Below are 25,485 nucleotides of genomic sequence, written 5' to 3'. Positions count from 1 at the left end.
TTATGTTATCCTGACACAATACAATCATTTCTGGCAGCCTAACCTACAAGAAGAAAAAGGCTGTTCTTGCACTTCACACAGAACTCTGCAAGATACTTATTTTCCATATGTTACTAGACTAGGAATTGTCAGAATTTCTTATAACGAGATAATAACTTGGATCCTAACTGGCCCAGCATACCCTCTTATTTGCCAGTGCTTGATCGGCATGGCTTAATTACTCAATTTTCCAAATTGTAGAGGTCAAAATTGCTGTCTTTCACACAAGTCCAGTTCATTTGCAAGAGGTCGCACTACAGTCTTTACCTGACTCATTTCGGTTTTTGGAGTAGAAATAGATATCCCCCAGGTCCAATGTTGCAACTTGAGTTTCCTTGAAACTTGTTCCTACATGCAAATTCCCCTCCAAGCCATTTAGCATCCTGACTTAGCAATAAATCACAGTTTAGTTAGTGCCACTGAGGCAAAATTCTGGAACTCCTGAAAATTGCAGCTTAAACACAATGTGGGGATTAGACTGGACTCTGGAAATAAACAGCACAGGGCTCCTCTAAGGAGGCAGATTTACTTTACAAGATTAACATCACAAGGAACTACGATACAAGTTTTAAAATTTCATCAGCATTTGTTGGTTCTCCTGGACACCTCCAATTTTATTTGAAGGGTTCACATAACAACCATTAGAATCATTTGGCAGTGTAATTTCAATAGATCATTCTCTAACCTCCTGCCATAAAGTCGACAGAAGCTTTGGAGAACAAGTGGATAGATATAACAATATTGCAACAACAACCGTGCAAATTTCTGCATTTAAAGGTTTGTTGTTTCTATTAGGTCCACTTGGGCACAATCTTAGCCTGGAAAAGCAGAGTGAACTATAGCACTGGAAGCAAAAGATTAAATATTGATACATGGTGCAAAGAAAAATAAAATGTAACTAAAAAGCAATATTCCTACAAGGTGTATAAAGTTGTGTAAAATATTGAGGCAATTATGTCCTAATTTCCAACACTTTTAAGGCCTTGAATCAAAGTAAAAATATGGCCAGGTCTCAAGACTTGTTTTTAAAATCCATTATAGAATCCATAAAAACAAGTGAACTGTCATGCTGTTTCAGGGACATTCAGTCTAATAATCATGAGGTTATTTTTCTGTTTTAACATGGGATGTGCAGTAGCTGGCAAGGCCAGATTGCCCATCCACAAATGCCCTCGAACTCATTGGCTCTCTAAGACATATTAGAGGGCAGCCACTGGTCAACAACGTTATTGTGAATCTGGAGTCACATGTAGACCAGATCAGGTGAAGATAGAGGATTTGCTTCCCTGAAGCACATTAGTGAATCTGGTGAGTTTTTATGACTATTGATAATGGTTACAGGCTAGCTTATAATTCTGGATAAAATATTGATGACATTGACATGTAACAACCAGCTCTAGATTTTACAAAAGTCTAAAAGGACAGTAATATTTTTGTATTAAATCACTGGCCATTGGCGTTGCTGACTGGCCAGCATTGGTTGTCCTTAAGAAGGTGGTTGTGTGCTGCCTTCTTGAACCGCTGCAGCCCATGTCCTGTAGGTTTACCCAATGACAGTGAAGAAACGGTGATATATTTCCAAGTCAGGATGGTGAGTGGCTTGGAGGGTAACTTACAGGTGGTGGTGATCCCACTTATCTGCTGCCCTTGTCCTTCTAGATCAAAATGGTCGTGGGTTTGCAAGGTGCTGCAAAGAATTGTTGGTTAAATTTTGTAGTGCATCATTTAGATACTAATTGGTGGTGGAGGGAATGAATGTTTGTGGATGTGGTGCCAATCAAGCAGACTATTTGATCTGAATGGTGTCAAGCCATCTTGAGTGTTGTTGAAGTTGCACTCAGTCAGGCAGGTGGGGAGCATTCCATCACACTCCTGACTTGTGCCATGTAAATGATGGACAGGCTTAGATGAGTCAGAAGGGAGCTACTCACTGCAGCATTCCGAGCCTCTGACCTGTTCTTGTTGTCATTGCTTGAATAGTGAGTTCAGTTGAGTTTCAATGGTAACTTCCCTGGATGTTGATATTAGGGTAATGCCATTGAATGTAAAGGAACGGTGGTTAGACCGCCTCTTATTAGAGGTGGTCATTGCCTAGCATTATATAGTGTAAATGTTACTTGCTATTTGTCAGCCCAAGCATGGATATTAGGAGAAAGTGAGGACTGCAGATGCTGGAGATCAGAGCTGAAAATGTGTTGCTGGAAAAGCACAGCAAGTCAGGCAGCATCCAAGGAGCTTCTCATTCCTGAAGAAGGGCTCATGCCTGAAATGTCGATTCTCCTGCTCCTTGCATGCTGCCTGACCTGCTGCGCTTTTTCAGCAACACATTTTCACCAAGCATGGACATTGTCCAGGTCTTATTGCAACGGGACAGGGACTGCTTCAGTATTTGAGGTGTTTCGAATGCTGCTAAACATTGTGCAATGATCAATAAGTACCCCAATTCTGACCTTACGATGAAGAGAATTGATGAAGCAGCTACAGCTGGTTGGGGCTAGGACACTACCCTGAGGAACTCCTGTAGAGATGTCATTGAGCTGTGATGACTGACCTGCAACAACCACAATTATCTTCTAATGAATGGCTCCAACCAGCAGAGAATTTGCCTCCTGATTCCTATTGGTTTATGTTTTGCTCGGGTACCTTGATGCCACACTCAGTCAAACAGGGCCTTGATTACAAGGCTATCACTCTCACCTCACTTCTGGAATTCAGCTCTTTTGTCCTGGTTTGAACCAAGGCTGGAATGAGATCAGGAGCCCGAGTGTCTCTGGCAGAACCCAAACTGGGCATCACTGAGCATGTGCTACTTGCTAACTTTGTTGATGACAACTTCCATCACTTTACTGATGATCAAGAGTCAACAGATGAGGTAGTAATTGGCTGGTGTGGATTTGTCCTGCTTTTGTATGGAGGACATATCTGGATAATCTTCCACATTGTTGGGTAGATGCCACTGTTGTAACTATACTAGAACAGCAGGTGCACAAGTGTTCAGTACTATTATCAGATTATTATTAGGGACCATAGCATTTGGAATACAGGTTGTTCTACTATAATGTAACAGTTGCATTCCTCTGTGACCTTACGCTACAGAAAATTGCGCTAGAGAGGATCACTATAGAAAATCGCTATACCCGTTCAATAGAAAGTTCATGTTATCCAAACAGCATTCACAATTCATCAATCGCACTATAGCCATGTGTCATACCAGAACGACCTGTATAGATCAATCGGCCAGATAACACATAAATATAATGTTACAATCCAGGAGGATGGTGGTCTAGAATTTCTTCTGATAGAGGAACACTTTCTCTGTTTCATTCACATACATTTGCCAAATATGTCAGTGGAGACTTCTACTAATTTCACAATTGATCCTGTGTGGTTTTCTGTGTGCGGGGTCTGTGCTGTCTACGAACAGGCAAATCAGCAAGAAAGGCTTTTTTTTATGAAGCCAAATTGAAGAATTCTCACTGAGACATGGAGAAGGCACATTGGAGCCAACTACAGACAAATCACTAAAGCTGGAGTGTCAAATTTTCCATGCAAATTTTAAAACCAGAAATTGAAATTGACTAGACTGGAATGGAACAAACAGAATTCACCGGGGGACAAAACGGAGCAAACATCAGCTGAATAAAAATGGCATTAATTCCTGTGCAGAATAGTTAGAAGTATTACCTAACGATGAAAGCAGCATTACAGTGCAAGTTTCTTGGTGTTGCAGGAGAATTCTCAGACCATGAGAGAAAATTGGGAATATCCTACTTGTTTGCAAATAGTTCAGCAAAAGAGGAGGATTGCTGCAATGAACATTTCTAATTTAATTTTGCAACAGTTTGGAAAATATATCTCATACAACACAAATAATAATTTTACCGGTCTCCCTTTGGCTTTCGTTTTTGTACAGTCTTCCCCTTCGGCCGCCTCTCACTGCCTGAACAAGGGGTACCTCCTGGACCTGTTACCCGTATTGACTCCAGGCCTTTGGAAGATTTTTTAAAGGTGAATTCTACAGGCTCTCCTTCTTTTAAACTCCTGAATCCATCCATGTAAAGTTTGCTCTGTGGATTAGAATACAAACGAGGTATAAATTAACAGGCGATGATACTACTGGACAAGTCCGATCACAGACTGAAATCTGGCCTTTTTTGTTTAAGTGGTTAACATGGTGGCTCATCACTGAGTCATATTGACTCAAGACAGTATCTTTAACAGTAGAACAAGGGTTTATAAACAAAAACTGACCTAAATATTAGTGGCATTTAATACAATTCCAAAGCACACAGCAAAGCATTGTTTCAATCCATTTCCTGATCTGATTAATTACAAAGACTCATATCTAGAGAAATTACACTGTATATCTCAAAACCTCAGCACTCTACTTAATTGACTCCTTTTGGGTTCTTTCTGTAAGACTATGGAAACAATTCATAAGTCCTTTCCAACGTGAACTTTTCACAAATCTAAAAGCTTAAAATTTCTTAGTCCTTAGTTCTAAAAATGTGGAGATTTCTAATCAAACTCTTCTGGTTTAGAAGTTCCATAACTATCCTTCTGCTAAGCTAACCTTTTCCCTGAATTCACTGTCTTGGAGAAACTGAACTGGCTTCTAAACTCAATATTGGGTTCTTCTGAACTCAAGTGAAAACTCTGAAATGCAAAAACATTTGCTCATCTAAGATGCATCTAAACTGAAAACAAAATTACATGGTCATTCTACTGGTTCTAAACATCACTTAATATAAGCATCTTTTCATTAACACTACAGACATTTGCTATTACCTCCTCTCTGATACATAGGGAATTAGATTGCTGTTCCAGAAAGACACTCTGACCTTGTTTTCCATGTTTAGTTTAAGAGAAAATCCTTCAAAAAACAATAAACACATATAACACCAATATTTTGAAATATGAACTCTATAAATGGTAATAAACTATACATTTTCCATTCTTACATATTTATCTCTGCCACTTCAAGTCTGATGCTGGGAAAAAGAAAATTGAGTAGGGTGCAAATTAAGCTTTTGGTAATAAGCATAATTGATTAAATATATAATTCCTTATTTCGCAGGGTTTGTAAAACAAAAAAAACAAATGAAATTATTTGAAAAGTTTAACAAAATAATACTAGACCAATGACAATGCTGCAAATGTGCTTGGATATTAATAAAGTGAGATAATACATTTTGGTGTCATGAAAAGATTAAGTTCTTTTTTTATCTTGTCCATAATAGTTTGGAGAGGTATAAAGAACCAGGCTTGATCTTTAGTCCGATTTCCGATTTCAAATAAAGCTCTAGTCAGGTAGATCTTCCAGTAAGATGTTCCAAAAGTGGAAAGTACAGTCTTATTATCTGCTGTCATACCACTATCCACAGCTGTACCAACATTCGAGAAGATCAATGCAATTGAGTACAAACCCATCCAGACCTTAAACATTCACTCCCTCCATTATTGGCAAACAATACCAACAGATTGTATTTCATACAAGTGCACTGCAGTAACATGTCAAGCTTCCTTGGACAGCACATTCCAAAATAGGCCTTCTGCAATGTCAGAGGACAAGAGTAGTGAATGCATAGGAATGTCATTGTCTTCAAATTCCTTTCCAATCATGTATCATCCTGATATGGAGCTATATCGCTATTCCGTCACAGTGTTAAAATTATGGAGCTCCCATTCGACATGACATAACAGAATTGGTTCAAGAAGGCAGATCACCACCTTCAAGAAAATTAGGAATGGACAACACCTTGCCAGTCTTGCTTAAATCCACTGAAGTATTTAAAAATGCTGCATAGCTTAATCAGACTTGGGTTCAGAGTTTTGTGATTACATGGCATCAACGGTGGAAGCGGCTGTAAATCATAGGTCTTGCTCCCATCATAGCAAATCCCAATTTTGTGGATAGGAGTGTAGCATGCATATACAAACTGAAATAATTCCACAGAGGCCAGCATCCCATCAACAAGTCATGCTTTATTTACATGTGGAGAATCTTTGACACTGATCCAGTTCATTCAGAGCCAGCTCTCAAGAGTGAACAGAACCTCTGACACTCCTGTCTATATCTGTCAGCCAGGGCTCTCTGGGCAGGATTAGCTGCCTGAATCAAGGAACTCGTATTCCATGAGGTCCATCTGGCTAATCTTGTTACAATCACTACATGAACATGAACACGGTGGCCCAGTGGTTAGCACTGCTGCCTCACAGCACCAGGGTCCCAGATTCGATTCCAGCCTCGGGCGACTGTCTGTATGGAGTTTGCACATTCTCCCTGTGTCTGTGTGGGTTTTCTCCAGGTGTTCCGGTTTCCTCCCACAGTCCAAAAATGTGCAAGTCAGGTGAATTGGCCATGCTAAATTGCCCATAGTGTTAGGTGCATTTGTCAGACGGAAATGGGTTTGGGTGGGTTACTCTTTGGAGGGTTGGTGTGGACTGGTTGGGCCGAAGGGCCTGTTTCCACACTGTAGGTAATCTAATCTAATCATCTGGGCAGTAGACTTTTCAGCCTCTCAATTCAACATGATCATGGCTGATCTGTGTGTGTTTTTAATTCCACATTTCCATTTATCCCTGAAAACCTTGATTCCTTCGCTTAGCAAGAATCTATCCACATCAGTCTTAAAAAACTTAATAACCCTTTTTCCACCACTTTCTGAGGCAGAGTTCCAAAGATGTGAAACTCTCCAAGATATGCCTATTTCTGATCTAAAATGGCTGCCCCTAATGTTCAACCAGAGCTCCCTAGTTCAGGATTGACCAATAACAGGAAATATTATTTCCACATCCATCAAGATCCTGTCTAGACAGGTCAGGATCTTATACAATTCAATCTCAGAATAAGGGGTCTCCTCGATAGGACACTGATGAGGAGAAATTTCTTCTCTTAGAAGTTTGTGAATCTGTGGAATTCTTTACCACAAGATCTGTTGAGGCTGAGTCACTTACTGTATTCAAGGCTGAGTCAGACACATTTTTAATTAGTGAGGGAATCAAGGGTATGATGAAAAGGCAGAAAAATGGCTCTGATCTCATTAAATAGCAGAGCAAACGTAATGAGCTGAATGGAGAAAGTGAGGTCTGCAGATGCTGGAGATCAGAGCTGAAAATGTGTTGCTGGAAAAGCGCAGGTCAGGCAGCATCCAGGGAACAGGAGAATCGACGTTTCGGGCATAAGCCTTTCTTCAGGAATGAGGAAAGTTTGTCCAGCAGGCTAAGATAAAAGGTAGGGAGGAGGGACTTGGGGGAGGGGCATCGGAAATGTGATAGGTGGAAAGAGGTCAAGGTGAGGGTGATAGGTCAGACTGGGGTGGGGGCGGAGAGTTCAAAGTTTGTGCGAAGATAGCCACGAAACGACACGACCAGCTATCCTTAGTAGCCACACACGCAGACAACAAGCAACATGAATTCGACTGGGACAACACTACTATCATAGGGCAAGCCAGACAGGGAACAGCCAGGGAATTCCTAGAGGCATGGCATTCATCCACAAACTCCATCAACAAACACATCGACCTGGACCCAATATACCAACCACTACAGCGGACAGCTGAAACTGACAACCGGAAGCGGCAGGGACAGACCGCTATAAACACAGGAGGAAACATCAAAGAAGCGCTTTGCAGGAGGCTCCCAAGCACTGATGATGTCGCCTAGCCAGGGGACGAAACGTTTGCAACAAAAACTTCCAGCTCGGCGAACAGAACCACAACAATGGGGGCGGAGAGGTCAGGAAGAAGATTGCAGGTTAGGAAGGCAGTGCTGAATTCGATGGATTTGACTGAGATAAGGTGGGGGGAGGGGAAATGAGGAAACTGGTGAAATCCAAGTTCATCCCTTGTGGTTGGAGGGTTCCTAGGCGGAAGATGAGGCGCTCTTCCTCCAACCGTCGTTTTGTTGTGGTCTGGCGATGGAGGAGTCCAAAGACCTGCACATCCTTGGTGGAGTGGGAGAGGGAGTTGAAGTGTTGAGCCACAGGGTGGTTGGGTTGGTTGGTCCAGGTGTCCCAGAGGTGTTCTCTGAAACGCTCTGCAAGTAGGCGGCGTGTCTCCCCAATATAGAGGAGGCCACATCGGGTGCAGAGGATGCAATAGATGATGCGTGTGGAGGTGCATGACTACTTCAGCTACTATATCTTATTGTCCCAATGGCATGAGAGGGGTGAGAGCTGGCAGGCTGTTTTCAATTCTATTATAGTTTTTAAAATTCACTTTCAACACAGTGTCAGTGCTGATATAACTGCCTCTGTGCCGATACAATTGCCTCAGTGCCTTCACCCTTGTTCTGGTGCCATCCTGCCTACATTCAGGGAATCCCACAATGCAGATCAAAATCAAACATCCTGGTCCATCCTGAGAATGATAGAATGCAAAGCCTTCAACAGTAATGGTGGAGGAAAGATGGAAGTGAACAGAAAACAAACAAAGACACTTTATGTACCTCGCTGAAGATGCTCCACATATTCCAACTTGACCACTTCTTAATTCTAAACATCAACATTACATCTGTGTGCACTAATAGTCTTCGGAGATGTGTTAGAATTTTAGAAGCACTGAAGGCTTTATTGTACAGATTGTCGTCTGCTGTGTCCCATGAAATATAAATTGTTTTAAAAACTGATGCAATAACAGAATGCTTCATTGCTACAAGACTTTGTCCAGTGCAAACTTAGATCCATTCATCCAGAAAGTGAGTAACTCAAATGTGGATTGTAGAGACACACCAGTTTTTGGTGACAATAAGAACCTAGAGACTCCATTATATTATTACATGGATCTAATTCACCCTCGGAAACACAACAGAAATACTAGAATTGAGGCACAATATTGCTGGGAAACAATGGCCTGGTGGCACTATTGCTAGACTATTAATCCAGAGACCCAAGTAATGTCCTCGGTTCAAATTCCGCCAAGGCAGAATTTGAACTCATTAAAAGTTTGGAATGAGGAGTCTAAAGATGACTGTGACTCAATTGTCAGAAATTCCCATCGGGTTCACGATTGCCCTTTTGGCAAAGAAATCTGCCATCATTACCTGGTCTTGACCTACATGTGACTCTGGACCCACGGCAATATGGTTGACTCTTAAAACAGCTCTCTGGGCAAATTAGGAATGGGCAATAAATGCTGGCCTGATCAGCGACATTTCATCCCGTGGATGAATTTAAAAAGAATTTGAAGAGCTAATTACAATGAAAATAGGGAAGAATCTATCTCTTCTAACCTAACTATTCAACACTTCAATAGAGAACATCTAGAATTCCTTTAAATACATAAAGTTCAGCACAAAAGGTAAATACATACTTGAGGCTATTAAAAAAGATTAAATATGCATGATCCCTGAATGGATTTACTAATCAAAAGCAAAATAAAGGGCAAACTCTGGTTGTTGCAAATTCTGGAGGAAGAAGGGGAATGGCATTCATTGGAAATAATATCGAGCAGGCAGAAATACATTCAAAGAGTAATCATAAGGGAAAGAGAATTAGAAAATAATACTTGTCGATGTGAGGAACAATTAAGTTCTTGCAGTATTAATCAACAATAGGACAGTCAAAGAAGAAGAAGAATCATAAAAGATGCAAAAAGTCTTTGAACAGAGAGTGAGCAAAAGAGAATAAATATTTTAAATGAGCATTTTCTTCAAGTAATTACTAGGGAAACCATGAATAGATATTATTTATTTCAGATTACGAAAGAAACTCATCAGCATCCAGTGATTTCCTAATAGAGCAAATACAGGTCAATGTGGTGACTATGTTTAAAAAGGACAACAAAGGAGACTCATGGAACAATGGACCTACCTGCCAGTTCTACTTCCATTCTGTGCAAAATCAGTGAAAACATCTAGATTATCCTGCACAATAGGTAGTTGGATTAACTATTGTCAGGTGAACATTCAGGTGGGGAATGTGGGAATATGTTGGGACAAAGCCATTCAGTCCTTCAAGCCCATTCCTCTCCAACTAAAATCCTTGACCTCTTTGATAAAGCAACATGCTGAATAGATGGAATGAATCTGAAATTCCAGTAGGCATTTGGCAAATATCAAAGCTCTGATATTCAGTACTAATATAGATATGGGCAGCAAACTTTTCTAAAGGTAGAAAACTACAATTATCTGTCAGAGAGAATTGACATTGGGAGACAGAGCGAGTGAAAGAATGAAGAGAGGGCAAGATTGAGAGGGACGAGCAGAAGAGTGATGCTGGAATAAGTATAAAGATGAAAAGAGGTGTGAAAGTTGGTCAGAGAGATGAAAGCTTCATGGTGGACATTGTGAGAGGGTGGAAGGAGTAAGGGGTGAAGAAAGAGGGCAAAGAATGAATAGAAGAATGAAAAGGGAAAAGGGACAATGTTAAATCAGAAATTGGAGAGGAAAATATAAAGAAGAGACGCAAGTCTAACAATGATGGGAAAGGAAGCAGAGAGGAAAAGGGAAGGGAAGAATGCAGAAAAGAAATATAGTAGGAAGATCAAGAAAGGACATATAATTTTCCTTTAATCAGTGAACTGATGTGAAGTGGTACAAGTGGTCTAGTCCCCTAAAAATTAAAATTTATTGGAATGTAAAAGACAGCTAACCATTCGAAAAGCTCTAGGTTCCAAGGATTAACAATATTTATGGATTACTTTCTAATTATTAGACTAAAGATTGTGTTTTATTTTATTCATGAAAAGTTGGCAGATTTTAAGCTGAAATAAATTTTACAGAGTAAACCCTTGTTGGTAACAGCACTGAAAAAACACTTCAGACATAACAAAATAACACGGTCTTTATAACAGGAGCATTAACTAATTTAATTTATAGATTTAAACAGCAAATAAATTTAGTCACAATTAAATAGATATAATGCATTTAATAAATATTAAAGTCCAACTCAAATGCAATGAAAAAATCATAATTGGCTAATAACTCTTCATAAAAAAGGACGTGGAGGAAGTGAATGGTCTCTGAATGGCAAACTCATTTTGTTGTGACATTATAATGCCAATTCAGAAAGAATTAGTCAGACAAGGAGTGACACACATTTATCTCATTACATGCAGTTTATTCATTTTCATGAGAACTCTGTTAATTGTATCTGTTCTTCCCAACAAAAAAGAAAGCTTCTTGTGCTGATCTTAAGACTTTATTTCACAACCAAAAGCCACCAACAGCAAATACCTATGTCTATGCAGTGTGGATCACTTCTAAAATCCATTGTTTGTTTCTGCATGCCATATTGAAAAGCATTTTAACACATATGAGGTAGTGCCGACCCACATTCCCCTTAATTTTCCTGCACTGTGTACAGCCTTTTGCTTGAACTGCATTCTCCCTTTGAGAGTGTTGCACAAAGATGTGTCTTAAAGGGACTGTGCTTGGACACGGTCTCTTTATCCAGCAAGTTACAGCCGTTTAAAAGTTATTTTAAATTAATCCATTCAGACAATATTTAAAAATGGGATTGCTGGAAAAATGGGCTGCTAATGGTTTCAGATCAATTACATTATAACAGATTTTCTGTGTGCCATTAGACAACAGCATAAAGTATAATGAAAGCCAGACAAATCTTCATATTAAATTCAAAATACTTTACCAACATATTGTTTAAATTGTAAAAGGTGCTTCTGCATGTGTCATTTACATAAATGATTTGGATGCGAGCATGAGGTACAGTTAGTAAGTTTGCAGATGACACCAAAGTTGGAGGTGTAGCGGACAGCTAAGTGGGTTACCTCGGATTACAACAGGATCTTGACCAGATGAGCCAATGGGCTGAGAAATGGCAGATGCAGTTTAATTCAGATAAATGCAATGTGCTGCATTTTGGGAAAGCAAATTTTAGCAGGACTTTTGGACTTAATGGTAAGGTCCTAGGGAGTGTTGCTGAACAAAGAGACCTTGGAGTGCAGGTTAATAGCTCCTTGAAAGTTGAGTCACAGGTAGATAGGATAGTGATGAAGGCGTTTGGTATGCTTTCCTTTATTGGTCAGAGTATTGAGTATAGGAGTTGAGAGGTCATGTTGCAGATGTACAAGACATTGGTTATGCCACGGTTGGAATATTGCGTGCAATTCTGGTCTCCTTCCTATTGGAAAGATGTTGTGGAACTTGAAAGGGTTCAGAAAAGGTTTACAAGGATGTTGCCAGGGTTGGAGGATTTGAGCTATAGGGAGAGACTGAACAGGCTGGGGCTGTTTTCTCTGGCATGTCAGAGGCTGAGGGGCATGGATAGGGTAAATAGGCAAAGTCTTTTCCCTGGAGTCGGGGAGTCTAGAACTAGAGGGCATACGTATAGGGTGAGAGGGGAAAGATATAAAAGAGACCTATGGGGCAACATTTTCACACAGAGGGTGGTACGTGTATGGAATGAGCTGCCAGAGGAAGTGGTGGAGGCTGGTACAATTGCAACATTTAAGAGGCATTTGAATGGGTATATGAATAGGAAGGGTTTGGATATGGGCCGGGTGCTGACAGGTGGGACTAGATGGTGTTGGGATATCTAGTCGGCATGGATGGGTTGGACCGAAGGGTCTGTTTCCATGCTATACATCTCTATGACTCTATGTTCTGGAGACTGATAGCGTGATGTTTTATCAAAATGCACATTTCAAGGAACTTATACCATCAAAAAGAACCCATGTACAGGAATCTTATTTTGAAATGTACAAATTGGAAATGAACCAGAATAGATAACAGAAATAAGTGGAGGGGAACAGCTAGGCAATAGCAATTACGGATAACAAGATTTAAGAAAATAATTCATATGGATATGTGCAAGACAAAAAAACCTTAGTAATAAATTAGGGAAAAGAAAAAACAAGAATAAAACTATGGAAAAAACATAGAAACATTTACTGACAAACAATGAATCAAACCATCAATGGAAAACATTTAAACAATTGATCAATTTAATCCAGAATAAATATGCATCAATTAAACAAATAAAATTAGACGGCAATGACACACATAGATAAAGGAGGAGAAAATTGAAACTGAAGAAATATATATCACAAAATACACATAGAACAAGATGACAAAAGAAATATGTTTTGATTACAAAACAATTTTTTTCAGAAAACTCAATGAGGAAGGCAAAGAGAAACAATAAATTATCATAGAAAAGAATTCTACAAAAGGTTGAACAACAGAAGAAAAATCGGGATATCAATAAGACCATTTAATACTACAGACAATTAGCTCACAGGCAATGACATAATTATTTTGCCTTGCTGTTCAGTAGATGATATCACGGTGAACATGACACATGACATTAGAAAACAAGATCAAAACAAATATGGTCATTAAATAGTCATTGGCAGTATAGAATTGGAGCATTACTGAAGAAAAAAAATATTTTGTCAAAGCTCTTCAACATGCACTCATCAAGGAAATTCATCAAAATGGTCATATAAAGAAATAACAACATTTCTACTGTATAAAAGTGAGGACTAATTGGTTAGCAAAAGAACTCTGATTGATATAAGTAATGCCATGGAGAATGCACTAGTTCAATGATGAGTGACAGTTAACTGCTGACCTTTGATTAAATTTTAAACCAGGTAGAGTGACTCTTGATTGGCCAAGAGGTTACAGTGACAATGGATGCCACATAATTTGTTGTGTGAAAAGAGGTATGGTCTACATTTGTTTTTTCTGTCTGCAAAGAAGGACCCTGTATATTAAAAGCTTTGAGAAAATGTGCCTTTCTTTCAACAATCTGACAGAATTAAGATAATAATTGTGGAGAAAATTGATAAAACTGAGGGAAAATCAGGTAAAACTGATTTCAATGCCTACCGCTCATATGAAAAGAGGCTCAGTCCTCTTAACTCTGGAAACTATTGACTAATCAGTTTGATAACTGATAACTACATCATGGAATCACTGACTAAAACACCTCAAAAATGAAATAATACAAATAAGATTGGTTAACATAGGTATAAGAAGTGAAGGCCATGCTTGATCAACCCAATTGAATTGGAAGTAACTGAAAAAAAAGATAAGCGCAATGCACAGAGTCATAGAGATGTACAGCACAGAAAGAGACCCTTCAGTCTAACTCACCCATGCCCACCAGATATCCTAAATTAGTCTACTCCTATTTGCCAGCATTTGGCCCAAATACCTCTAGATCCTTCCTATTCATAAATTCATCCAGATGCGTTTCAAATGCTGTAATTGTACCAGCCTCCACTACTTCCTCTGGCAGCTCATTCCAAACATGCACCACCCTCTGCGTAAAAAGGTTGTTCTTTAGGTCCCTTTTATATCCTTCCCTTCTCACTCTAAACCTGTGCCCTCTAGCTCTGGACTGCCTCCACCCCAAGGAAAAGACCTTGTGTATTTACTCTATCCATGCCCTTCATGATTTTATAAACCTCTACAAGGTCACCCCTCAGCCTCTGATACTCCAGGGAAAACAGCCCCAGCCTATTCAGCCTCTCCCTATAGTTCAAACCCTCCAACTCTGGTAATGTCCTTTTATGTCTTTTCTGAATCCTTTCAAGTTTATGTAAATCAATTGTATTCCAAAAAAGTCTTTCATAAGTACCACTAAATTGATTTATGACAGTGATCATAAAACGTGAGGTTATGAATATGTAGCAGAATGGATTTTCTGACTCTTTCAGGTTTTGCAACATGCTTCCTATAGCAGGAAAGCCAGAACTGAATGCAGATTTCCAAAAGTTGCCTAACCAATGAGGAGGAAGTGGAAGGGTGGGTTAATACGCTTGCTGATGACACGAAGGTTGGTGGAATTGTGGATAGAGTCGAGGGCTTTTGTAGGTTGTATCGGGACATTGACAGGATGCAGAACTGGGCTGACGAGTGGCAGATGTAGTTCAACCTGGAAAAAGTGTGAAGTGATTCACTTTGGAAGGTTGAATTTGAATGCAGAATACAGGGTTAAAGGCAGGAATCTTGGAAGTGTGGTGCAATAGAGGGATCTCGGGGTCCATGTCCATAGATCTCTCAAAGTTGCTACCCAGATTGATAGGGTTGTTAAGAAAGCATATGATGTATTGGCTTTCATTAGCAGGGGGATTGAGTTTAAGAACTGCTAGGTTATGCTGTAGCTCTACAGAGTCTTGGTTAGACCACACTTGGAATATTGTGTTCAGTTCTGGTTGCCTCATTATCGGAAAGACGTGAAAGCTTTAGAGAAGGTGCATAGGAGATTTACCAGGATGCTACCTGGATGGGAGGGTATGTCTAATGATAAAAAGTTGAGGGAGCTAGGGCTTTTCTCGTTGGAGCAAAGAAGGATGAGAAGTGACTTGATAGAGGTGTACAAGATGTTGAGAGGCATAGACAGAGTGGATAGACAGAGACTTTTTCCCGTGGCGGAAATGCCTATCATGAGGGGGCATAATCTTAAGGTAAGTGGAGAAATGTTTAAGGGAGATGTCAGAGGTAGGCTCTTTATTCAGAGTGTGGTGGGTGCGAGGAATGCACTGCCAGCAGTAGTAGTAGAGTTAGATACATTAGGGACATTTAAGTGACAGAAGAGGCACGTGGAAGATGGTACAATGTATGGAGGTTAGTCTGATCTTACAGTAGGATAAAAGGTTGGCACAACATCAAGGGCCGAAAGGCCTGTACTGTGCTGCACTGTTCAATATTCTACATTCTAGCAATATTATAGTGAACAAGAGTAGGGATAAAGGCACAAAAAAAGAGAAATTACAGGAAAAGGTCGGCAGGTCTGGCAGCATCTGTGGAGAGAAATCAGAGTTAATGTTTCAGGTCAAGTGACTCTTCCTCTGAACTGACGATAGTGAGAAAAAGGTTTTCTTTAAATGGAGATTTTAGGCTGGGGGCAGGGTCAACGAGTAAACGATAGGTGGAGATAAAGCCCAAACAGAGAGAAGGACAGTTGGATAGACTGTTGGACATACAGGGATAAAGGCAGATCTCTTGTTTGAGAAATGGTAGGAAGTGTTGGTTCATAATGTTCAGTGCTGGGGCCACTGTTGTTCACCATTTACATGAATAATTTGGACTCAAAAATTAAAGCGAATTTTCAAACATTTGTCGATAATACCAATTTGGGAGTTACTGACCAAGTACACAAAGACTTTATTAGGCATGCACTTTACTTCACATAGAAAGACAAAAACAAAGAAAATAGGAGCAGGAGTAGGCCAGTTGGCCCTTCGAGCTGTTCGACTATTCAATATGATCATGCTGGTCACCCAACTTTTGCTCAATACTATGTTTTATTCAATAAAGGCATGTGGGTGTCACAGGTTGGCCATTATTGTCCATCCTTAGTTGCCCTTGAGGAGCTGTTTTCTTGATGTGCTGCAGTTGTATATATTTCCAAGTCAGGATGGTGTGTGGCTTGGAGCGGAACTTCCAAGTAATACTGTTTCCGTGTGTCTCCTGCCCTTGTCCTTCTTGGTAGAAGTGGTCACGTGTTTGGAAGGTACAGTCTAAGGATCTTTGGTGAATTTCTCCAGTGCATCTTGTAATAGTAGACACTGCTGCTACTGAGCATTTGTGATGGAGGGAGTGGACATTTGTAAATGTGGTGCCAACCAAGCAGGCTGCTTTGTCCTGGATGATGTTAAGGTTCTTGAATGTTATTGGAGTAGCATCCATTCAGTCAAGTGGGAATTATTCCATCACACTCCTGACTTGTGCTTTGTAGATGATAGACAGGGTTTGAGGAGTCAGGAGCTAAATTATTTGCCGCAGTATTCCTACCTCCTGACCTCCTCTTATAACCAACGTGTTTATATGGTAATTCCCTTGAAATATCTTGCCAACGGCAATCCCAGTGATGTTGATAATGGGGATTCAGTGTGGGTAACACCATTAAACGTCAACGGCAGTGGTTAAATTGTCTCTTATTAGAGATGGTCATTGCCTGATAGTCCTGTGGCGCAAATGTTACTTACTACTTGTCAGCCCAAGCATGAATATTGTCCAGATCTTGTTGCATTTGAAGACAGATTGCTTCAGTATTTGGGGAGTTGCAAATGGTGTTGCACATTGTGCAATCATCAGTGAACATTCCTATTTCTGACCTTAAAATAACAGAAGGTCATTGAGGAAGCAGCTGAAGATGGTTGGGGCTAGGACACTACCCGGAGGAACTCCTGCAGAGATGTCCTGGAGCTGAGATGACTGACCTCCAACATCCACAACCATCTTCTTATATGCCAGGTTAAACGTGGGACAGTTTGTCCTGCATATCCACTGATTCCAGTTTTGCAAGGGCTTGAACCACACTTCGTCAAATGCAACCTTGATGTCAAGGGCTGTCACTCTCACCTCACCTCTGGAATTTAACTCTTTGTCCATGTTTAAACCAAGGTTGTAATGAGGTCAGATGCTAAATGGCCCTGGCAGAACCCAAACTGGGTGACGCTGAGCATGTTATTGCTGAGCATGATAACACTGTTGATGACATCTTCCATCACTATCCTGATGATCTAGAGGAGACTGATGGGGTGGTAATTGGCTGGTTTGGATTTGTCCTGTTTTCTGTTTATAGAACATACTTAGGCAATTCTCTACACTGTTGGGTAGATGTCAGTGTTATAACTGTACTTGAAGAAATTGGCAAGGGTAGCAGCAAGCAGTGGAGCAGGAGCCTTCAGTACGATTGCTGGAATATTGTCACGGCCCATACATTGCAGTATTCAGTGCCTTCAACCATTTCTTGATGTGGAGTGAATTGAATTGGCTGAAGACAAGCATCAGTGATGCTGGGGACTGCTGCAGGAGGTTGAGATGGATCATCCACTCACCACTTCTGGCTGATATTTGTGGAGCCATCAACTCCAGTGAACCATTTAATTACCCACCACTATTCATGACTGGATGTGGCAGGACAGTAGAACTTTGATCTGATTCGATGGTTGCGGGATCGCTTAGCTCTAACACTTGCTGCTTATGCTGTTTAGCATGCAAAGGTGTTGAATTACTTCACCAGGTTTATACTTCATGCCAGGAGCTGCTCTTGGCATGCCCTCCTGCACTCTCCATTGAACAGGGTTGCTCCCCTTGCTTGATGACAATGGTTGAATGGGGATATGGCGGGATTTGAAGTTATAGTTTGTGCTGGATACCTAGTCTTCAGTTGTTAGATTTGTACAAAGTCTGTCTCACTTAGCATGATGATAGTGCTAAGATGGAAGTTATTCTCAACACGAAGGCAGGATTTCGTCTCCACAACACACTCCTACAAATACTGTCGTGGACAGATGTTTCGGCAGCCAGCAGATTAGTAAGGATGAAGTTGGGTATGTTTTCTCTCTCGTTGGTTCCCTCACCACCTTCCGTAGATCTAATCCAGCAGCCATGTCCTTTCAAACCTGACCAGCTCGATCAGTAGTGTTGCTGCCAAGCCACTCTTGGTGGTGCACATTGAAGTTCCCCACCTAGAGCACATTCTGCATCCTTGCCTCGCTTAGTGCTTTCTCCAAGTGTTGGTTAACATGGAGGAGCATTCATTCAAATGAGGGAGGACAATCCGAGCATTCCTTGTTTGCCCACGTTTAATCTGAAGCCATGAGACTTCCGGAGACAATGTTGAGGATTCCAGAGGCAACTCCCTTTCAACTGTATACCATTGCGGCGCCATCTCCATTGGGTCTTTCTTGTTGGTGGGAAGGACAAGTGTAGGGATGGTAATAGTAGTGTTTGCGACATTTTCTGTCGGGTATGATTCCATGAGAATGACTATGCTTGCCTAGTCTGTGAGACAGCTTTCACAATTTTGGAACTAGCCCCCAGGGCCAACAGGGCTTTTTCTGCCATTGGGTGTTTTCTGGTGCCTCGGTCGAGGCTAGGCCGTCTATCCAATTGCATTTCTTTGTTCAGTCTTTGTAGTGATTGATACAAGTGAATGGCTTGCTGGGCCATTTCATAAGGCAATTGAGAGTCAACCACATTGCTATGTGTCTGGAGTCACATGTAGCCCAGACCAAGTGAGGATGGCCACTAGAGAGCCAGATGGGTTTTTCCAACAATCTGAAGATTCTTAGTTCCAGGTTTTCAAAATTGAATCCAAATTCCACCATCTGCTGTGGTGGGATTCGAACTCGGGTCCACAGAACATTCGGGGAGTTTCCAGATTAATAGTTCAGCGATAATATTACTAGGCCATTGCGTCACTTTAGCCTTAAGAACTATGTCTGGCTTCTTCTTGAAAACAAATGAACTTCGTATTAATAAACGAGATAACATATTTTGATGGGAAGAATAAGGAGGTCATTTAATCCCTGAATGTTAAAATGAGATTTTAACTCATCGAAAACCCATCCTCTTACACAGAGTTAAATTTAGGGTCCAAATGTCAAATATCAGGTAAAAGAACTGAATGATCTTGGGGTACGGACAGACAGATCATGAAAGATAGTGACAGTAGTTAAAAAACCAATTAAAAACAGCAAACAAACCAAAAATAGTCATTTCTCAATAAACTGGATTGAAAAACAGAACAACTTTACAAAATGTGTCCAGAACCATGGTTTGATCACATTTGGGAGGATTGTGGACATTTATGGTCTTCAATGTAAAAGCAATATAGAAACCCTGGAGAGAAAAAAGGGAAATAACTAAGATTCTTTTTAAAAGAAATGCATTTATATAGCACCTTTCACAACTTTTACAACCAATGAAATACTTTTGCAGTGCGGTCACTTTCATAATATGGTAAGCAGCACACTGAGAATTCACACAGCAAACTCCCACAAATATCCATGTGAACATGGCTGATACTCAGTTTTTGTAATGTTAATTAAAGAATAAATATTGGCCAGGACGCTGAGGTTATCTCCCTGGTCTTCTATAAAATCATAGAGTCATACAGCATGGAAACAGACCCTTTGGTCCAATCAGTCCATGCCAACCATAATCCCAAACTAAACTCATCCCACCTGCCTGCGCTTGGCCCATATCCTTCCAAACATTTCTTATTTGTGTACTTATCAAAATGCCTTTTAAATGTTCTAACTGTACCCCCATCCATCCATCACTTACTCTGGATGTTCATTCCACACACAAACAAAGTTGACCCTCATATCTTTTTAAATCTTTCTCCTCTCACCTTAGAAATATGCCCCTAATCTTGAAATCCTCTACCCTAGGGAAAGGACACCTGCCATTCACCTTATCCGTATCCCTCATGGTTCTATAAACCTTTTGAAGGTCACTCCTCAACCTCCTATACTCCAAGAATATCCCAGAATGTCTAGCTTCTCCCCATAACTCAAACTCTGCATTCCCGCAACATCCTGGTAAATCTCTTCTGAACTCTCTCCAGTTTAATGATATCCTTCCTGTAACAGGGTGATCAGAACTGGACACAATATTTCAGAAGGGGTCTCACCACCGTCTTCTACAACCTCAACATAACATTCTAACTCCAATACTCAAAGGTTTGATCAATGGAGGCAAGCATTCTAAACACCTTCTTAACCACGCTATCCATCTGTGATGCAAACTTTAAAGAATTATGTACCTAAACTCCAAGGTCTCTCTGTTGCACAACACTACCCAAGGCTTTACTTTTAATTATGGTTGGTCTTGTTCATTTTACTAAAATGCATTTAGCCAAATTAAACTCCACCTATCACTCCTGAGCCCATTGACCCAACCGACCAAGATCTGGATGCAGGTTTGCTCGCTGAGCTGGAAGGTTCATTTCCAGCTACCCCACCCCCATCTTGGCATCATGGTGGCCCACAAACCCGCCAACACACTAAAACAGCAGCTAATGAACTTGAAAGACCCTATACAGACAACAAGCAAAACTAATGTCATTTAGAAAATACTGTGCAAGAACTGTAACGAACACTACATTGGACAAACAGGCAGAAAACTAGCTACCAGGACACAGGAACATCAACTAGCCACAAAACGACAGGACCCTCTCTCACCACAGGTAAGGAAGGACACCACTTCGACTGGGACAACACATCCATCCTAGGACAAGCCAAACAGAGACACGCATGAGAATTCCTAAAAGCATGGCATTCCAACCGGAACTCTATCAACAAACAAATCGAGTTAGACCCCATCTAACACCCCCTGAGAAAAAGAACAGGAAATGACATCACAGGAAATGACATCACCAACCCAAAGAAACCCAAACATATAAATAGAAAGCAGGAATTATCAGCAGTGCTTTGCCTGGAGGCCCACTGAAGATGTTACCTAGTAGGGTGACGAAACATCTGGAAATAAACCTTACAGCTCAGCGAGCAAACCTACATCCAGAACCTCGACCTGAGCTACAAATCTTCTCAAAGCTTGCTGATCAAGATCTCTTTGTAATCTTAATTAACTTTATTCACTTTCTTAACTTTACTGCCAATTCTGGTGTCATCCACAAATTTACTGACCATGCCTTCTATATTTTCATCTAGGTCATTTAGATAAATGACAAACAAAAGTGGACCCAGTGCTGGTCCCTGTGGAACACCGCTGGTCACAGGCCTCTAGTCTGAAAGCCAATCTTCCACCATCACTCTCTGTCTCCTGCCGTTAAGCCAATTTTGTATCCATTAGGCAAACTCCCTCTGAATCCTATGATATCTAACTTTACCAATTAGTCAACCATGCAGAACCTTGTCAAAGACCAATCCATTTCAATGTTACTGAAAAGCCACAGGGATACTGCAAAGGAACCTTTTACATCCACCTGAGAGGGAGACTGAGCTTTGGTCTGCTATTAAGATATAAAATAAGAATTGTTTATTTTTGAATTCCATTCTTTGAATCAATATCTGAAACTTGCAATGACTGAAATTTTTTTTTAAAAATTACTAAAAACATTGACTTAAAATGGTCAGTGGTATCAGAAACCAAAGTAATTAAACAACAGATAGATTCACTTAATTCCATATTTTATCCAAAGACAATTATACCAATCAGCAAGAACAGCCTTCCCTCCATCCCGAGGAATAAAAAAGTCTTCATCTCCAATTCTGATTTACAACACCTTTATGAGAATGTTCACACATTGCAGATGGTACCTCACCTACAAAAACACAAATTACACAAAAAATTGCGATTTCAAGGAGTTGCTTTTGATACAGAGAGAGAAAGAGAGAGAGATGGATTTTTGAATGCAGTTGAACACAGTAAGAACTCTCTCTGGGTCTCTCAGGAAGAAAGTGTCTAGTGGCAATACCAATAAGAAAGAAAGATCAGAACACAAGAGTATTCTCAACCATTGAGCAAAGGCACAATTCCCATTTAACTTTGTCTGAGTGTGTGTGTGTGTGTTTTTTTGTATGAATGTGCTCATATGATTTCACAGAGGATGTGCGTGTGACGTCTCCATCTTTAATCATTTTCCTCAGGGTCTAGCAGCTAATAAAACTGCTCCTTCTCGCAAAGAAACCTTGTAATTGGTACCTTTTTGTTTCTGGTGAAAACCGCCTTCAACACTTAAATTGAAGAACAGTACAGATGGATGCTAAAAATAACATAAAACATTTTTATAACCAGTCAGGTGGATTGAAAAGAGTGGATCTGATTCACTCCTCTTCACATGAGAACAAGCCTCAACTGAAACATGACACCTCAAACATCAAAATCCTCAAGTACTACACTGATGCATCCATATTGATTTTTTGTGTTAAATATCACAACATACTATCTTAGAAGAAAGAGTGCTACCAAGTGAGCCACAGCTGACAATGTGTGTAAAAAATACTTTATAGAATTCTTTAACAGAAGAGAAATACCTGCCAAGGAAAACTGCATGTGACTGGAGCTTTAGAAAACAGAGAACTAATCAGCTTGCTAAAAATCTTAAAGATAATGACGGTAGACATTGGGATGATGTTCTCACTCGCATGAGAGACCAGTACTAGCATCTATAAATGTATGACTGCCACTAATAAATCCAATAAATAATTCAGAAGAATGTATTTATCTGACAGAGTATTTAGAATATGGAATTCACTGCTATGGAGTGAGTAGTAATCATACAATTTCTGCATTCTTGTTCAGATTTGGTCATTTGCTCAGTGTTGACTGAAGTGATATTTTGGTACCAGTTTTGCAGCAGCTGTCAAAGTTGTTACCCTGTACTCTTAGTGGAAGGCAGTGGTGCATTCAATACTTTGTGATTGGGAAGGAATTCATTGCGGGAACCAAACAGGTACATATGTAATCTTCAAGACTAAATATGAAAGCAAATATTTCACATTCTATGTTGGAATAATTGGATTGTGCTTGCAATAAACTTTTGGACCCAAATGCAATTGGTTTGCCACGTTGCATGATGCATGCTCCTTTCCTTTCCTCAAATATTTTGACATACAGATTGTCTTCTTCCTTGGATCATGATACTGAAAGATACAAGCTTCAGCTAACAATGCTTGTTTGAGTGAATCATGTGTTGATGGTCTTCCTGTCATACATATAAGATGTCTTTCCTTAACAACTCTCTTTACGACAATGCAATGCTGGAAATGTTTAGTATATATGGTGCTCAGAAGCTTAAAAATCTGAAAATATCTGTCCAGGTCTTTGTCATGAGGAGAAGATGTTTATTGCACATCTTCAGTTCCATCTGGGTCAGGACAGATTCTACAAGCTGAACAGATGGAGATTAAATGGTTGATCTGACCTACATTCACATAGCAGTTCATGCTGTTGAAAACATGTCCTTCACCATGGGCTCCCATTACTAGTGAATAGAGATTCCATTTGTGCTCTTGTTCATTTTTCTCCATCACTGTAATATCATTAATAATACATCAACATCCTGGAATACATTCTGTGATTCTGCCCATGTGATGCTGAAACAGATCCTGATGGATAGATAAACCAAAAAGTGGTTTGGAAGCAATATTTTTCAAATTGTGTTCTGAAAGTAGTGATTTCTTGAGATTTCTCAGCCAAGTAAATCGACCAAAATCCATACTTAGCATCAAGCTTGGAAACTGTTCATCTCCTGTGGATTTGGGATTCAATTCCTCTAATGTTGAAATTTTATGCAGTCATTTCTTTACATAAATATATAACTTCTTGGGTCCATCACATAGCCAGATTGTCATCTTGCTTTAGGATGCATTTGATGGAACTTCATCAGTTTGTGTGCTGATATACAAAATGAACAACAATAATAAATTCCAAATTATCTTTGTTCTATGTAAATATTGCAATTCTGGCAGGGTTGAATGCCAATTATATTCATTGTAAGGACTGTATTGATGATACACAAGTCCGATATACCTGTGCTTTTAAAATTGGTATTGTGATGATCTTGTGATTTGTCACAATGTTCAGTTGTGCAAACAAAGTCTATGAGTGCCCACCAGGTAAATGCTGATGTCATGCAGAATTACCTTGCCTCATTTCATTATGAAAGTAACAATGCAACAAAAAGACGCATTTTCTGCAGTTAATGTTGCTGTGTGTTGTGTCATCGACTTTTAATTATCTCGGCATATGTCCTCCATAGGATGGCAGGATGTTTACACTGGATGCCATGTCAACTTTGCCTTGATCTATATTTACCAATTTTCTTTGGGTATATAATTTACACAATGGCAAAAATTTCTAACCATTTGACTTAGTCTGCACAATGTGTTGCACACACCATGTGGCAAGCCTGTCAGCTTTCTGATTGAAGGTTCTTCCCCAATGAATCTTGAGCCTGGTTTGCTTGCTGCAAACCTTGTGTATCTATTTATGCAAATCCTTGGCATATTCCTCATTATTGCTGCCCATTTAATGCACATACATCTTTGGTTATGGCCCATTGCAGCCTCTGGATGCATCTTTGAAAAACAATTATATATATTGGTGAGTCCAGTCCACTGAATCCATTTCATAATGCGTAACTTGCAGAAATCTTGGAGATTTTCATGCTGGATGCAACAGACCACACTTCCCAACCAGGTTGCTGGCTTGCTTTCTACATTCTAGCTATTACACTGAAACCAGTACTAACACTTTATCTGTGCAGATTATGTTGTCTGGCTAAAATAGGTTCACATTTCCAGCAATCTTTTAGAAGTGTATTAATGCCATGATTTTTTCTTTTTCTCCAAGAGGTCATTTTGGAAAGTTTCAATGGATGTGGAAGCTATAAATTGCTCTATTATATGCTCAAAAACCTTAGCCTCTTGGAATGGCACAGCTTGGCATGGAATCCACTGAAAAATTAATCACCTGATTCTTTGGCTAGTGGCGTGAAGTTATCAACTCTAACAATTAATTGTGAAGTTTAATTTTAGATGGAACTGACCCCTAAGCATTTCCCATAGCTTAGCAGGATCTCTCTGGTTTGATTCAGCAAGGTCTTAAGTCTCATAGCTATACAACCTCTGACCACTGTTTCCAATGGTTACCTTATTTTCACCATTCATTTATTCAGTTCTACAATGGCACAATCCAAAAAGAACATCTGAATCCTTTGTTTAAATGGCCCAAATTCAAATAGGACATCTGTGCCATTCTAATTCATGATAA

The 25,485-nt window shown here is 40.0% G+C and overlaps 1 protein-coding gene across 2 annotated transcripts in view; it reads right to left on the bottom strand.

The window, feature by feature from the left end:
• LOC122548410 (protein lin-28 homolog B-like) overlaps positions 1–25,485 on the bottom strand; it is a 204,215-nt gene that overhangs the window by 88,778 nt on the left and 89,952 nt on the right. For both annotated transcript variants that reach the window (XM_087976263.1, XM_043687028.2), the window contains exon 3: positions 3,922–4,106. In XM_087976263.1, coding sequence (XP_087832389.1) covers positions 3,922–4,106 — 185 coding nt within the window. The remainder of the gene's footprint in view (positions 1–3,921; positions 4,107–25,485) is intronic.

Source organism: Chiloscyllium plagiosum, unplaced genomic scaffold (assembly GCF_037043375.1).
Source record: "Chiloscyllium plagiosum isolate Xiang-an unplaced genomic scaffold, Cpla_swu_hap1 HiC_scaffold_3, whole genome shotgun sequence".
Taxonomy (NCBI): domain Eukaryota; kingdom Metazoa; phylum Chordata; class Chondrichthyes; order Orectolobiformes; family Hemiscylliidae; genus Chiloscyllium; species Chiloscyllium plagiosum.
Note: the sequence above shows the minus strand (reverse complement) of the source record. Positions and strands in the feature narration are given on the sequence as shown.